We start from the raw sequence: 18033 nt of genomic DNA, 5'->3' as shown, positions 1-18033 counted from the left end.
AAAGACAAATAATATACCACTGATCTGCAACTTTATCCTAGAGTTCTCACTTCTGCTAAACCATTTTATAAAATGTTTGTTGAAATCTAAAATACTTTTCTTTAATTAAGAGTTTTCCAAACCTACAGGTTCTTTTTTTTGGTTTTTCAAGACAGGGTTTCTCTGTGTAGCTTTGCGCCTTTCCTGGAACTCACTTGGTAGCCCAGGCTGGCCTTGAACTCAGAGATCCACCTGGCCCTGCCTCCCGAGTGCTGGGATTAAAGGCATGCGCCACCACCACCTGGCTCAGGTTCACTTTTTAAGGCCAAAAGCACTTTCATTTTTTCCAGCAGAACCCAGTTACTGGAAACTGTCACCTCAATAATTATCAGTTATGCAGAGCTCAAGTTTAATTTACAGTAGGCACATCTCCAAAGAATAATGGAGATGATTCTATGAAGAAAGGAAACTGGTAAAACTAAAGAAAAAAACAACCATCAGCTATTGAAACGTGAGAAAAATGATATCTGAGATGGACTTTATTAATCCACTCTGGGAACTCAAAGTTTTGGGATTAAGCCTATCAAAACACTAGACTGGACTGAAAACCTCTAGGAAAACATGCTACAGTGGTTTCCATAATTCACAAACATGTTTGAATACAGAGCATTTGAACAGCACACATTTCTAGTTCTATAACATTAAGCAATAAATAAAGTCCAGATTCATGTTTACAATTTCTTTCCTAAAACTCGAGGATCTGAAAGGTATGTGCAGCCTGCATAGCTTTGATGATCCATATTGACTAGAGCATGGCTCTAGAGGCAAGGGCATCTTTGCAGACAACAGTGTCAGGCTGTCTGAGGAAGAGGAAGGCTGCAGTGCAGGCAAATGTTTAACCTCACAGCTGGCCAGAGGAAAGGCACTGACAAATGACCAGCCAGGAAGATTCTGTGTGAGACTGCCAAATTTCCACACAGGTAATTGAAATTATTGACTCTACCACTTATCTGACTTTCAACAAAAATTTTGACGTCTCTTATTTTGGCTTTCCTATTTCAACAATGTGACAATGAATATGATGGTGATGATACTTTTATCACATGAGTATTCCAATTGTAAATAAAGTTGAAATGTGAAGTCTGTATGACATATAGAACTCATAAGCTGTGAAAGTCTCTGCTGTAATAATAAAGAAGGTGGTGACTGCACTACTATCTCAGAATGCTGTAGACAGTCTAACTTCCACAATTTACTTTCCATAGCAGGTCATAAGCCTTTCCTGTGTTAAAACTTAAAATGGTTAAAACCAGCATCTTCCTAGATGAGCACATTTGGACTCTTTACACAGTAGCACACTCCAGTGCTAAGGAGCTAATGGCATTTACATGGCACATGTCTACATAAGTTAAACCCATTTTGGTTCCAAAGGTCTGACAGAGAAACATTTAACTAATGTTTTTTTGCATCTGATCAAGTAAATAGCATCAAACAGGTGTTTAAACAGGAAAACAGCATGCGATTGTCATATAGGGTTCACATCCACCATCTTAAAGAAGCAGGCTAACATATCTCTCATGTATCCTGCAGATGCATGCACAGCACAGATCTGTGTGTTGAGATTATATTGGATCATGGCTGACTGGTGTGATGACTCACCCTCATGCTACTGGATTAGAAGAATGACTTCTTTTTGTTTTTCCAGTAATTGCAGCTCCAAAGTTACTGGCCTGCTTCTCAGGAAGTGGCCAGCAAAACTTTTACATCCTGCCAGATTCACCTCCTATCACTGCCAACAAATGTAGTTTTTAATTAAATCTCCATCGTTCTGTTTACCTACAAGACTTGGAATCAGAGGCTGGGGTGAAAACTTGCTAGCTCAGAGAGGTTGAGGAGCAACTAGCTGGCCTCCCTCTTTGTTGGCATCTCAGAAAGAGAGCATCCTTCCACTCTGCCAAGCCAAAAATGACCAGCATACCTCAAAGTCCCTCCTTACTATTTCTTGTGTATCGCTCTATCCATCTTCCAGACTCCCCTGACTCTCTATGATTACTTTCTGTCAACTAGTTGCTGGCTCCACCTCCTGACCCAAGGTTGATTCTATTTAATTAACATAAATGCAAACTTGGGGTTTACAGTGTGATCAAATATACTGCAACACTCTTTTCTCTGAACACATTTACTGTACTTTATAATGTGGGACTAAGCTACAGCAACAAGGGATTTCCAAGCAATTTGTCGTCCTATAAAGATGATCACCAGCTAACTTCCAAATACAAGAGAGTGATTAGGATCTTCTTGATCCTGGATATAATAAATTCTTCCTGGATAATAAAGAGTGCTTTATCAGCACTGATGAGCAGATACTAAAGGAACCATGTGTATTTGACAGATGAGAATAAAAAACACCATCGGGACAAATCACATGGCCTTCCCTACCTTCAAAAGAAGACACATGAAGGAATATAATGGCATTTTTACTAAAAACTCCAATCACAAGGAGAAATATTATTTGAACAGTATCCACTTAAATGAATTACAAGTCTACTGAATGTTTTCTGATATCTGTGATGTCATCATATTTTAGAAATGTATTTAGTATATACATGTCATAATTGTAAAAACTGAGAAACTACTATGAGTCAGGCACTATGCAATTGACTATGAATTCCTTAGTAGGCTTACAAATTTATACCACCCTACTTCACAAAGCTCCTAGACTAAATAAAGGCTCACAGTAACATGTCAGGATATAATGCAAATGGTCATCCAGAGCAGTAGAAGAAAAACAGGAAGTACTGGAAACATGGAAACAGCAAAACCAATAGCCACTCCTAGCAATGTCTTAAACATGGAAGATTCGATGTTGACAGGATATAATGGTGCCTGAAACATAGTTCAAGTGCACTGTATGTATCTAAAGCTTATATATCATATCATATACTCAGTGGGTAAGTAATAATTTCATTTGGCATGAGATTTATTTATATATTAAATTAAAATCTAAAGTATGTGAAGGTGATATTCCTCAAATCTGAGCAAAATGTACCTGGTAAGTATTTTAATAGTGTAGAGAATAAACTGTCAATGCTAATTTTATTTTAAGAGAAATAAATGAGAAACAAATGATTTCAGAGCCAAAAATGTACATGCATACCCAAACACACATACCCTGCACAAAACACTCCATTTCAGTTGATCCTTTCTCCATAGGGCAGGCCAGTATGTCATTGTTACAACTGTGCCCTGACTCTAGCATAAACCACATTGAGATTTATAAACAAAGGTATATGGTTCTTATTCCAATGCTTAACTCTTAGAACTGGTTGAAAGTGCAAAAACATCCAAAATAAAAGATTTTAGAAGCAATGTAATTGGTAAGTGACATTCAATATTTTATAAGCTAAACAATATTTTATAAGCTAAACAGTCTTAATTACTTATGTCAGAGGAATTCCTTACAAAGGCTCTAATTTTACCTGATGCAGAAAGAAAGTAGAGAATGAGATGAATTATTTCCTGTGAATTTTTTTCCTGTCAGTTTAAAAAAAAAGATTTTTTTTTTTTTTTACTCTACAACCCAAATGCACTTCAGACACTTGGACTTGGTTTAGAATTTTGCACACAGCAGAGAATGTCTTTCTACAGATATGCAATGGTAATGTAGGAAAGAGTTCTCCATCACACTTAAAAGTAAATTGCTAAAACAGACTACAACAACGGACACTGTCAAGTAATTCTGACATTAGCTGAACATTTCTCAGTTTAAAAACAATTTCACACCCGTGTTTTAATCTTTTTAGATACTTTGAAATGTTCACTCTGTTAATTTTGATTGCCTTCTTTTTAAAATTAAATTCTGAAAGTTAAGTGAGACAGGAGAGACTATTTTCTACCTGAAGAGGTAGTGTGAAGTGTGTATTGCCAATCAAGCAGTCATTGCTATCCTAGAGCAAAGCCAATCTGTTTGGTTTTACTAGTCCTGGGAATTACCTTTCAAGCACACGTCTGGCTTGCCTCTCCTTTACTCATTTATTTGTGCTCGTCGATGGAGCTCATTTGAGTTCTGGCACCATTCTTAAAGAGATCTCATACACATGGGTGAGCCCAAAGGAATGTCCTGCTGCAGGTAAAGATTAGAAAGCTAATGTGCTTTAATTTGGAACAGCTGCTCCAGGAGACTAACATGGATTTGGTTTTAAATCTCTGCCTATCTCTAATCAGGTAGATTGATTCCCAAGAGTAGGACATTCCATAAAAGGAGCCCAAACATTTTGCTCTAATTCTCAAGGCTTCGGGCTTCATTAGACTGTGCTGTGTATCCACAGACTCATTCATCAGCTGTCCAGACATCCTATTGTACCTACCTGGGCTGCTGGGAATGACTTCTGAGTCATCTAGATGGAAAGGGAATGTAAATGAGGCCATGTAAACATTGGCCATGTTAATGTCATGGAGGTTTGGAGGAAAAAGTACAAGTAAAATGGTAGTTTTCAGGTTGTTTTTTAATGATCACAAATTTTTAAGGACTTATAATTTTATATGTTTAATTTTTGTATTATTGTGATAAAATCACACTGCATGAGATATACCCTCAACCAGCCTTTAAGAAGACAGACTTTGAGCTCATGTTTGAGCCGCCATGTTGGTGAGACCTTAGAAGTGTGGCTTCCACCATTACTAATCAAGCTCCTTCAACTTCTGGCTCTCACACACTTTCTATCTCCTCTTTCACAATACCCACTTAGGAAGTGAAAGGAGAAAGGATGGAGTTATAAGCTCCAAAAAATAAAAGTAATAAAAACACATCTAACTCAAAAATGACATATTGTTTTACAGTCACAGTGCTGCAATGCAGCTGAATGGAATCATGTTGCTAAACTTTAGCTATGTGCTCACAGATGCAACATGAGATGATTATCCATTCCTTTCTCCAGTCCCTGGCAACTTCATGGATGTGTGAACTTGACTATTGCAGATTTCTCATGTACATGCAAACATAATATTCACTGTTTTGCATGTGTGTATGCAAAAAGTTTATTTCACTAAGCACGATGTCAAAGTTTGGCCATGTTATATACTACAGAGTTCCCTTTGGTTGAGGCTAACAAGCATTTCCTAGCATGTAGGTGGCATGGTTTACTTATCTATTTACCAGAAAATGATTCAGCTTGTCCCTATAGCTTATGTTTTGAATAGAACAGCAATCAACAAAGAAACAGCTTCTTTAAATGTACTTTTTTGAGTGACTTTCATATATGAGCACTGTATTTACATCATGATTCACATCACTCCTCCTCTATCCTTCTTTGTGCTGTTCACATTTCTTCTAAAATTCATGGTTTCTTATTCTTTATTTATAATTTACACACACACACACACACACACACACACACACACACACACACACCCCTATGTTTATAAATACAACCAGATGAAATAATTCAATCTTGCTTATATGTGTTTAGGGTTGAACTCTCAAAAGAGGTTTTTACATAACAAGGTGGGAAGTAAAACAACATTCCTGAAGAGGCAGAGAATCAACCGTGTGCCCAGGGAAAGATAGGGCAGGCATTTTCTGTAGAAAGGGACAGAACAGCGTGGCGAGAGAGAAGAGAGGATGACAGAGGTTCCGTAAAGGGTAAGCAGATCTCGGGTAGAATTTTCTGAGTGCCAGGAGTAAAGAGCAGCAGAGATGGAGAAAGAGGATACAGAGGACGAAGGTGAGGCTGAAAGCATAGTTTAGTCGTTAACAGGACTATGAGCTAGTGAACCAGACAGAACTGTAGTTATGGAGACAGGATTTCATCCCAGAGAAATAAAGTAGATGGGTATAGAGCTTGGTATGTCCAGAGTTGTTCCTGCCTTGAATGCCTAGAGCAGCTGTAGCTGAATTGATAGAATTTTGTCTTAGAGGAATAAAGTTAACAGACATAAAAACATAGTGTACGTAGATTTTTTTTTCCCTCAGATATCCCACACTGGATGTAGCTAAACCCCAGGACCCCTGGGTACACTATAAAGACTGATTCTCCCTCTACAAGCAATCATCAATTACCTGTAGTTCTTCTCTCTAATATATGCAAAAACTCCACACACACCTCAAACAGCTACAAAACAATCAACTGGAGCTACTGCTGAGGCAGATCGTCTCGAACAGTAACACTGTTGATCAAAAAGCCAGGCATGGTCATGCACACCTATAGATAGACACAGCTCCCTGGAGGCTGAAGGTGGATGTAGTCTTTGTTAGGAATGTATAATTTTTTAAAGCACAAGAGAGACATTGTATCTTCCCCCATGACTTTTAAGGTGATCCTTTAGCGTTTTAGGAAAATAGATTAAGAATCAGTATCTATTATAAATATGGGATGCCAATAAGAAAATACATGTAAACTCCTGGTAAGATTCCTAGATGAAGCAGTTACAATCTTAATAGGTTTTAGTAATACAATAATACTATCTCCACAGCACGACCCTGTAACCTCACAGCATCCCTTCTGTAGTACCACAAACAAGGAAATAACATATTCCAGTCGTAAAACACTGATTTTCATACTGTCTATGGTTTTAGTGATAGCATTCTTTAATTTATTATACTAATCAAAGAATTCATCTTGAGCCTTCCATTGAACTCATATTCAAGCAGGCTGCATCTGTTTGCTATTGTCAGATATTTTTACATCAATCTAAAATATCACTGTAGAAATTTCTTGGTGTATTTAGAATACTGAGTCTTCCTACCAATTTCAATGATTAGGAGACATAAAGCTTTATCCAAGAAAGACTGAAACTCCTTTTATTTCTCTCATTTGTTGATATAAGAATCCAATGTACCCTATAAATCTACAAAATCAGACTAATATATTTATAGCTTGGTGCTTGGTTACCCGAAAAAGTTTTATTTCACCATTAACATATTAATTTTATAACTACAACTAACATTTTGGAGAAAAAAATTCTGCACACCCCCATTATAGACTATCTTTATGAAAATCATCTACATGTTAAAATTAAGATATTAGAAAGCAACACTCACTTTTTTATCTTTATTGTATTTGGCAAATATCTCCTGGGCTCTCTCCTCTCCTCCATCTGTGAATAACATGATGATCTTGTTGCAATTGGCTCTGGAAACATTATACTGTCAAAAATATGTATATATGCAAATTATCCATAATGAAAATTCAGAAAAGAAAACCAATATGAAAAAAGTATGCTCATATTACACCCTACAAAAAAAAATGTCTGCCCAGTAGTATATTCTAAAGTCAGATTTGTGGATCAGCCAGCCTTAGTACTTAGTCAAATGTCACTGTCAGGGACACCTTCCCGGACCATTGTGCTTTAAACTGCAATATGCTCCAGATTATATTTTCTTCATAATTGATTTTATTTTGCATATGGTTAGCATTTTATTTGTATAGTGTCAGTTTTTCCTAAATGAATACAAGCTCCATAAAAGTAAGACAATGTGGTATTTAGGCAGCACCTGGTACATAATACCCCAGTAACTGATTAGTGTTTGGGTTTTGTAAGAGTGAATGCTTCTTCTACATACCTTTATAATTTATAACAGAAGCAAACAAGTAACATTCACTTGAAATGATTCACACTTTTCACATTAACCTTTCAATACTTTTCTAAATAATCTTTCTGTTCTTCCCCATTGGTTATCCTATTTCTTTTGCCTTATATTTTGGAAGAACAGACTCACGCATAGTCCCTCACACAGTGCTCCTCAGGGCTCCATAAATGATGGGACTCCCTGAATTACCTCCCCCCCACACACACACCAGCTCTGTCCTCTCTTGACCTGCCACACAGATTCTAATCCTGCAAGACTCAATTCCAGCAATAAATCCTCTTAACCTTTAAGGTCTTTCGAAAAACTGAGCACAAAATAATGAATTAGCATCAGAGGGTCATTAAAATGAACACTTTAATTTAGCAAGTTAGATTTCTTGGAGGTATCAAATTATAATCTTAGCTTTTCTACTATTATGAAATGTGTTTGCTTAAATGATGAGAAAAAAGGATTGCACTAACTTATGAATGCTCAGCTTCTTTGGAAATGTCAACCTTCTAGCTTACTGCTATCTACAAGAAGTATAATGTGAGCCTACCACATAATTTAAAAGAAGTATAATGTGAGCCTATCACATAATTTAAAAATTTCTAAAGGCCTCCTAAAGCAGAGTAGTAAGTTAATTCTAGTTATAGATTTCATTTAAATTAGTCATTCAAAGTACTATCATTTCAATATGAAATAACTATAAAGTTAGTGAGAAAATATACACTATGTTCTTCTATCAATGTCTTCAAATGTCAGTGTGCAATTTGATGCAATTCAAGTAGGACATCTTCCAAAGTCCTTGAAGACCTCCTATAATTGAGATCATCAGTTTTGACCTTGAAATGAGCAATTATTTTTTAATATCAATAATCAGTTTGTAGGGCTGTAGCTTACCAAAGGTCCATACCCTTATTTTTCAAGGACGATAAAGCCCATCTTTTGGCACAAAAATTAATGAGACATTTCCCTAAACTGGTGACAAGATTCTACTTCATTTTATCTCGGCACGTCGACAAGACCATAATGACAGAGACAGTAAAAGCTTCTAATGAAGGAACAGAAACCCAAGTATTGACTAACACATGTGTCACCTTTAACCATGGCTCTTATATTTGAACAGAACCTGTCTGCAAATTCCAATGATGATCAGTGATTTTTATCAAAATATCTAGAAACAGACAAAATAGAACGTTTTGTTTTTTTTTTTTTTTTTTTACTGACACTTACATTAAGCAGCTGTTCAAATGCAAAGCTAAAGCCCTTCTTATAATCCGTTATCCCTTTGGCTGTGATGTTATTAACAGCATCTTTCAACACCTTCTTGTTTCTCACGTTCGCCTGAACCAGGTGCTGGAAGCAGCTTACATCCTGAGCATTGCTGTTAAACTGCAAAGAATATAAGAAAATGTATAAATGAACATTGAAATCAACCGTACAATTTTCACCAAACTTCAATTGCATGCATCTCAAGCACATTGCACCATTTTCCTTTCAAAAGGAAAAAAATGCCCAAGTAACAAATTGTGCTAGGGACCAAGTGGCATTTTCACTTATTCTAACCCTGGGTACTTGCCTTAGTAAACCCTGTGAAGACCTCACCTGTTTATAAATTTGGGATTTGATTTGTGTGAGGAACCTTCCAGTTCTCACATATTAAGAATCCAGAAGTGATCTGCTTGCTCAGGACACAAAAAGAAAGTAGGCATATTTTAACTGTAACTGACCAGAAAGGATTTCTTAGAATAAGGATGTAAAGAATGATGTGAGCAAATGGTATTTAGAAATTAAATAATCTTTCTTTGAGAACTAAGCCCAGGAAGCATTCTAATAAAACTGAGAACAACAGAAGCCTTTTAGGAATATAAGTCCTCAGTGATCACACAGTAAGAATATGGAGAATCACCAGAGGCAATGTGCTGGACAAACAGACCTTTGTAAGTATGGTGGGCGATGAAAGGACAAACACCCAATCCAACGATGCCGGCCTGGAACTGAGCATTAACAATATCAACAGGGTAACTTCTCTAACTCTAGGAAAAGTGTTTACCTAGGGCACTTGGTGTTTCCAAATGATGAGAACAATTAGAAGGCTGCAATACAACCCAGGGTTCTAAGATGAGAAGAATTGTCCCACTGTTCAGTAAATCTGTAATTTGAATAGGATTCCCATGACTGTAGTGATGTGCAAAATGAAAATAATGAATGGTCTTGAGAGAAGAAAGGGGGCCAGACAGTAAGTTGTCAAAGGATATTCACAGATTAAAAGCATAATTCAATAATTCTAATCCATGCATTATTGTGGGAGATATGCTCCCACTTTTACCCCAGGGTACTCTTGAGGAGGAAGAAGTGAAAAATATTTAGATAGAAGAATAGAGGGGAGAGAGACAGATAGAAACACAGGATAGCTCCGGAGGGCCTGTATCCTCATCCACCAGCCCTCCGGAGGGCCTGTATCCTCATCCACCAGCCCCTTCTGTCTCTTCTAAAGGGCTTTTTAAAGGACTGCCAAGGGGTGGAGCAAAAGACCTCCCATAGCACAGCCAAGGGCAGACCCTTTCAAACACCTGGTAACCATGCATGTGGTCAAGCAATCCTCTAATGCAGCTCTTCTGGGTGAAGCAAGCTCAGATCTCACTAGGAAACCTTTGTGAGCCTCCACACATTACAAATGATTACATATCATATAAATATAGTACGGCGTTCTTCGTTTTCTAGACATAATTATAATATGCAGTACAATATTCATCTGTCAAGTAAACATTAATTGCAATCAAGAATCATAATATATAACCATGCATTCAGACATAAAGCAAATTTCACACATATGAAAACACACATATACCACAGACTTGTAAACAAAAGCTTATGGAGTGTTTACTATCAGCTAAAATAGTAATCACCTCCTCTTTGCAAATTTCCTACATGATAGGCATCCATATTCTCCTCATTTGATCCTTGAGGAAACTCACACACAGAGGTTAAATAACTTGTCCCTAAAATGTGCACAGAGTGAGAGACCTTGGAACACTCAGCCCTAACTGGGATGTCTCCATCAAATCCCTCTCTTCAGGGCTCAGGGAACCACAAGGAAGAGGAAGCAGAAAGAGTGTACGACCCAGAGGGGATGGAGAACACCAAGAAAACAAGGCCTGCTAAACACAGTGTGGAGGCCTACAGTGGCTCCCTAGTGAGACCTTACTCGAGGTCAGGAATCTGAGCTTGCTTTGCCCAACAGGGCTACATAATGGGATGATTTATTTGGCCATGGGCATGGTTACCAGGAAGGGTCTACACTTGGCTGTATGTTGTGCTTTAATCTTGGCACTGTGTAAAAATCCCTTCGGAATAAACCTCGAGGTGACTGGGTATTGACCCATGGCCCTCCCGAAACTATGCTGTGTCTCTGTCTTTCTTATCATCTCCACCTATATTTCTATCTAATATTTCCTCATTTCTTTTTCCTCCACCCAAGAACCCTTTAACAGGTGGGATTTGGACTCCAGCAGACTCCCACATATGGCACCTGGATGTGGAACTTGGGTATGAAAGATAAAAGAGAGGGAACACCACAGGTTAAGTGGGCATGTTCAATAATTAATTGGGGTGTGGTGATATTCTTCTTTGGGAATAAAACTGTAAATATAGAACATAGTAATAGTAGGCTGCAGCAAGTCTGTCTATCTATCTATCTATCTATCTATCTATCTATCTATCTATCTAATCTATCTACTGTTAGGTCTAAAGTTGTATATAAGTAAGTCATAAAAGTTTTGGTGAAGTTTGAGAAATGCAGGTTTAGGTATATTAGAGTGGAGTCAATTTTCCCTAGTGTGGTACCTAGGATGCAGACAGCAGCATCCAGGGCTGAGCAGCCACTTTAGACTTAGCAGTCCAAGAAGGAGCAACAGTTTTAGAAGCCCCCACTGCAAGAAGCAGCAGCAGCTGGAGCAGTGGCTGACTAAGCAAGCATTAGTAGCTGAGATCCAAGGGGTATCATGGTGTCACAGGCAGCAGGTGCTGAGAGAGCCAGTGAAAGCAGGAGGGTTCTGCATGCTTTTTGCCATGAAGGAGCCACAGTGAGGAGAGCACAGTCAGCCAGGGTGCTTGTGAGGGCCCTGGACTGGCATGGCTGGAGGATAGCTCCTTGGCCTTCATGAGCCATGGGAGAGAAGGTATACAAGTGGTGGTGAAGGCTTTGGACCCCAGCGGCCAGAGCAGACCGGTCACATGGAGCAGAGTCCCTGGTGACCAGAGCCAAACAAGGGACACTCCAGGAGAGCATGGGTGGAGTGCCAAGCGGGCAGCTGGAGGGTGAGTGTGCAGGGTGCCTTGGCTACTGCTTGAGAGACAAAGCCTCTGGAGAAAGGTGCCCGCAGGGTGTGCACCCAGCAGGCCAGAGAGCAGGCATCTCTATGTCTTAGTGTGCCCAGCTAGCCGTGCATTTCAGGGACAGCTATACGAAGACTTCAGGGCAGCTGGTGGGTCAGGCCCTGATCTTGAGCTTTCAGTGGAACATTAAGACTGGTGTCAGAATTGGCTTTTTTAACTTTTCAAACTCAAGAAATGGGATGGACAGGAGTGGTTTGATTACAATGGGATAGTTTTGATTTCATATATATACATATATATACATATATATATACATTATCAACTATGATGACTCACAAACTGTTTTGTGTAGAAATGAAAATGTTTTGTGTAGGAATAGAGAAGTTTGTTTTTTTCTACCCAGGCTCAAGATGAAGCTTCAAAAAATATATAGTAAAGGGGAGTTGTTATATTCTTCAATCTACTTAATTTTTTAAAAAAGATTCTGATGAGTAGGAGTTAGGATAAAGCTTTTTGCTGCTGAACTGGAGCAGCTCAAATGCAAAAATGTGTTCTTGTTCTTTGTATGGAGAATGTTAGCCTGTATTAGTGTATTCGATGTTTTGTTACCAAAAAATACAGAAAGTTCTATTAAGAAATTGTTTTCGGATGTTTGCTAAAGTTTATAAAGTGTAAATAGTTCTATTAAGAGCTTGCTTTTGGATATAAGTTTGTGAGAATTGTAATTGTGTATAGTAATATTCATACTAGAATGTAAATCTGTTAATGTTAATGAACCATGGTATGGTGATGCTAAGGAGGCCTTAGATACAATGAGTTGCATTAGGAGTTTATTGATTTATTTGATGTGGTTGCATCAGGAATTTATTGATTTAAAAAAGGGCTTGATGCAGCTAAGACTGTTATAGACATCTTAGACACATTTCAAAAGGCCATTCCATTGTTATCATCCTCTACTCCTTTACTAGGAGGTGCAGCAGCCATAAGGAGTAGGTGTATTGCTATGATTATTCCAGCTACTTGCAAGCTCTTAGTTGAAAGCTGATTCAGAGCTGCATAGAGTTAAGCTCTGAACCCTCACTTGAGACATTTACATCATTAAGAAGGGGGAATTGTGGAGGCCCACAGGGGCTCCCTAGTGAGACCTTACTCAATGTCAGAGAATCTGAGCTTGCTTTAACCAGCAGAGATGCATAATGGGATGATGTGGTCATGGTCATAGTTACCAGGTGTTTTGAAGGGTCCACACTTGGCTGTATGTTGTGCTTTGATCTTGAAAAGGGGAAGGTCTTCTGCTTTGTCCCTTGGCATTGTATAAAAACCCCTTTGGTGTAAACCTCGAGGTGACTGGGTACTGATCCAGGGCCCTCCAGAAGCTATCCTGTGTCTCTGTCTTTCTTATCATCTCCACCTATATTTCTATCTAATAGTTCCTCATTCCTCTCTCTGACCCAAGAATCCTTCGACAAGTCAGAACTGGATTCTGGCACACTCCCACAACATAGCATGACCACCACACATAGGAAATCACAGAGACTGTGGCAGTATGCATACAGCCTGCATGGGTCTGGACAAGATGGGGTCCTAGAGCTGAGAGAAGTGGACACATGCTGCATCTCTAACCCAGATGCTATCTCTAATTGATAGCCACTTGAAAATGAAAATTTTCTCCAAAGGAGTCTCACTGGGGAAACAAACTAAGGTTAGGCCCCACCACAGGCCTAGAAGTAGATGGCCAACACAAAACGAACTCAGTGGCATCTCTGAAAGGTCTTTGTCTCTTAACGTTGCATCAAGGAATTTATTACTTATTTATTTATTTTTATTATTATTATTTACCTTTCAGGTCCTTTGAGTGTTTATTATTGCTCTGGTTTGTGTTTGTATGGGAGGGATTTGTGTGTGTGTGAACATGTGTGTCTCTGTGTCTATATGTGTTCTTGTGCTTTTTCTTTGACTCTTTTTCTTCTGTTCTTTTTGTCCTCTTTCAATTTGTTTGTTCTTATTCTAAATATTTTATTTTATTATTATTCATTAGATGCTGGTTTGTTTTCTACTGAGACACAGAACAAGTGTAGATCTGTATGAGGGGGGATATGGAGAGCATTAGGAGGAGTTGGGGACTGGAATCAGAATGTATTGTATGAAAAATTCTATTTTAAAAGAACGTGTCCCTAGACACATAACTAAAAACCAGTGAGAGTCAGAATTGAAGCTAGCCATGCCAACTGTCAGTCACCCCACAGTCAGTCACCCCACAGTCAGTCACCCCACAGTCACCCCACAGTCACCCCACAGTCGCCCCACAGTCACCCCACAGTCGCCGCACAGTCACCCCACAGTCGCCCCACAGTCAGTCACCCCACAGTCAGTCACCCCACAGTCAGTCACCCCACAGTCAGTCACCCCACAGTCACCCCACAGTCGCCGCACAGTCACCCCACAGTCACCCCAAAGTTACCCCACTCAGTGTACTATGGTAAACTATGCTTAGCTCCATGAAGCACCGAATGTCATGTTCTGGGAAACAACACTTGAGGAGAGTTTCTGATTTGGAAAGTGAACAGTGGGAGAGATTCCCCTGAGCAATGGCATTTCTGAGGGCCATCTATTTCAGAGAAATGTTGAAGAGCATGGAAAAAGAACATTCCAGGCAAACAGAGCATGTGTGGAGTCCTTGACTTAGGGTGTGGGGAGCTGTTTGGCGTTTGAAGAAGTACTTAGCTCTGCTGTACATGAGTACCAATGACGCCAGGTCAGAGAAGGCAGCTGGGCTTAGATCACATGACATCTTAACGAGATGAAGAGGGAGTGCGAATTCACTGTGTCAAATGTTAAGTGACTGCAAGGTTTTATGCCAAATGCAGAATAATTTTTGGAATATTTAAGAGGTCAGGCTAGCCAGGCGGTGGTGGCGCACGCCTTTAATCCCAGCACTCGGGAGGCAGAGGCAGGCGGATCTCTGAGTTCGAGGCCAGCCTGCGCTACCAACTGAGTTCCAGGAAAGGTGCAGAGCTACACAGAGAAACCCTGTCTCAAAAAACAAACAAACAAACAAAAAGAGGTCTGGCTCACCACCTCTTGGGAAATAGAACTCAGAAGTGAATACCTAGAGTCTACTGAAGTCACCCTGTTGGCAGTCCTTATGTCATTCAGGGGAATGGTTAGAAAGAAAAGGACTGAGGATCTGTTTTAGAAATAGGAGCAACAGATCATGATAGATTTAGTATGGGAAGAAGTCCAGATATGGATCTCGAGTGGCTGCCAGGTTTCTGACATGGGCCTTTGAACAGTCTGCAGGATGTCTGCTGGAGGACAAGTTTGGAACTGGGAAGAAAAACAAGGTTCACCTTAAGGTGAGATTTCAGCCAGTGTGAGACACAGAATTGGGGTGCCAAGAACTGATACCATCTAAAGCGTGAGGCATGAGAGTGGTCCTGGCTAAAGATTAAAAGGGGGAGAGAGTTTCACCACAGGAATTTGGCCTACAGCCATGTACGTAACAGTGAAGTAGAGAAGGAATTCCCAAAAATCCTAAGATTGAGTTCCCATAGAAACAGAGGGGTAGGTCTGTCATAAGAGGGAGGGGAGGGGAGGGGGAAGAGGAGGGAGAAGGAGAGGGGAAGGGAGGAAGGAACATGGGAAGGAAAATTGTGAGGAGGCGGGAGATGCAGGTCAGGAAACGCCCTCTGAGCAGAGGCACTCCCAGACAGAAAGCAGCAGACTATTCAGGGCAAATCTTCAGGGCACCCTGGTGGGGGGACAGAGCAGCAGTATGGGGCGGCACTCAGAGTGCACTTGGTTGGTCTAGGGATAACTCTTTAAGGCCCAGTGCCATAGGGGCGTAAGGAGACTGAGGGTGAGAAAGAAAGAAAGAAAAAGGTGGTAGAAAATAGAGGAAGACAAAACATAAAACCTGGAGGAAGATGGGAAGCATGACCCACATAGAACAGAGAGGAGGGCGAGATGGGGAGAGCCTTTTTCTCCCAGGCAGCAGAACCGGGCAGACACAGCACAGGCTGCAGCAGCTCAGGTCGGTTACAGGTAGTAACTCTTGCTACCTAGAAGTCTGAGACCTCTTTAAGGAACACACAGAAGGTCTGAGGTGAGAGATAAAACAGGAAGTCAAATATCCCCGGAAGATAAATAATCCAAGTGAGTTCTCATTTGTATTTTCAATGGTGCTTTCAGGCACATCAGATGGATGAGAATAAACTTCCAGTATACTTGTTTACTGTTTTCTATAAACTCAAATGTTGAAAGCCATACCTACAGTCAATAGGACCAACCCCACACCACTATCGATCACCTAAGAATGGAGATTCTTCTGTGATATGATGCAAGTCTTAGCCTATGATTTTCACTATGAAAATGAAAGGATGTGAGAAGTCTTGTATTAGTGACCAAGATAAAAATAGTTTGTTAACACATCAACAGTCCCAGGAATCATTATGCAGACAATGAGTGCAGGGTAATATATTGCCCGGAGTCTTCCTTTGGCCTTGACCTGCTGGCAAAAAGTGAAGCATCTCATTAAGTAAGTTTAATACAAATCAAGTGAATGTAAATTCAATTCCTAAGTGCAAATTCAGTGCTGTACAGAGAAATCTTACAATTGCACTCATAATAAAACTCATAAATAATGTAGATAAAGGAATTACTGGCAATATATAATTCCCTATAGCTAATCTTATTCTCCTAAAAAAGCAATGACAAATTTTAAGGAATCTAAATTGGATAGGAATATATTTCAGAGATCTTAGAGTTACCTGCTTTTACTATACATATATGTACATATATGTATGTATACATTTACATATATTCATATTAAAAAACTTAAACAGCAGCCTTTGTTAAGACATACCCAGGTATTATTTCAAAGTTGAATATTAAAACTTTAGAGCAAAGCTATGAAAATACAGCATTATATATTTTGGAACTGTGTATGGCGACTGAGAAGATACATTTAAGGCCCCTGATTTTATCTATTAAGAGAATATTTGAACACTGCATAATCAGAAATCCAAAGGCATAACTCATGGATTTCTTCTCTGTCCCAGAAAGCTGAAGTCTGTAGGTCTTTAATGATAAGCAGGAGAAGCCTGTGCAGCCTGCTGGGCCAGGAAGCATGCGGGCTGGCGAAGCTGAGCAGGAGCAGTAGAAAGTGGGTCACTGCATCTACCCATTTCTTCCTCTGCAGACCCTCCCTCTTCCTACAGCTTCCCTGGTGGACACCACCATCCCCCAGACCCCAGCACCTCTCTTTTCTTTGCTCAGTTGCTCTTTGTAGAATTCCTTCCTCATGAAAATATCTCGTTAGACGCTCCTTCTCTCCCACACTGAGATATTTTCCCCTCGTGATTCTTTGTACATCTTTATAGACCCTTCCACATGGCCAAAGAAAGTGCGCGTTTAGTACCTCTGCCTCTTTAGTTCCTGGCATTGAAAACTCACTGAATGGACCTGTCAATCTGCTTCATGCTTTGCATGTGGGGCTTAAGGAAATTAGAAGTTGGTGTGGAACAGTCACCAGCACTTGAGCCCAAGCCTTCAAAGGAGGTGAACGGCCCTCTGGCTCTGCAATCTCTCCCTGCGTTTCTACACTGGTAAAAGTACTCTTCAATAGTTACTGTTAAAACATTTGGACGTGCATGAGTAGAATTCCTATCAGAGTCTGGCACAACTTAGATGCTAAGTAATCTGTAACAACATCATTTAAAAATTATTAGCAAGAAAAAAAAATACTGTAGTCAATACTGAAATTAGAGCACATGCCCAATTAGGGACAATTCAGGTCAAAACATCATCAGTGTTAGTGAGATTTAGGCAAAGTTCATGAATGAGCTGACAAGAGTGTCTCAAGTGTGGCGTTAATGTGAAACACTTTTGAGAAGACCACAATTTGTTCCTGTCGATACTTTAAATCCCTTCCTAGAGAACATCACGCTCAAGTACACACAGTCAGTGCTTCACATCTATTAAGGCAGGCTTGTGTTTTGTTTTGTTCTTTTCAAAGGCAGTAGTTGAATCCTTGTTCTGTTCTGCCACCCTCGGCCATCTTATCAGTCTGCAGGACACAGCGAGCCAGAAGAGCATCATGTCAGAGCAGCATCGAAGCTTCCAGAAACTGCCCTTAGGTCTAAGAA

The 18033-nt window shown here is 39.7% G+C and overlaps 1 protein-coding gene across 4 annotated transcripts in view; it reads right to left on the bottom strand.

Annotated features, from left to right (window-relative positions):
• Positions 1-18033, bottom strand: part of Cacna2d1 (calcium voltage-gated channel auxiliary subunit alpha2delta 1) — a 432593-nt gene that overhangs the window by 67759 nt on the left and 346801 nt on the right. For all 4 annotated transcript variants that reach the window (XM_037203556.1, XM_028862005.2, XM_028862012.2 and 1 more), the window contains exons 11-12: positions 8783-8941; positions 7019-7123 (exon numbers count right to left, since the gene is read on the bottom strand). In XM_037203556.1, the coding sequence (XP_037059451.1) occupies positions 7019-7123; positions 8783-8941 (264 nt within the window). The remainder of the gene's footprint in view (positions 1-7018; positions 7124-8782; positions 8942-18033) is intronic.

The sequence above is a fragment of the Peromyscus leucopus genome, chromosome 3 (genome assembly GCF_004664715.2).
Source record: "Peromyscus leucopus breed LL Stock chromosome 3, UCI_PerLeu_2.1, whole genome shotgun sequence".
NCBI classification, from domain to species: Eukaryota; Metazoa; Chordata; class Mammalia; order Rodentia; family Cricetidae; genus Peromyscus; species Peromyscus leucopus.
This window is presented reverse-complemented; position numbering and strand designations above follow the sequence as displayed.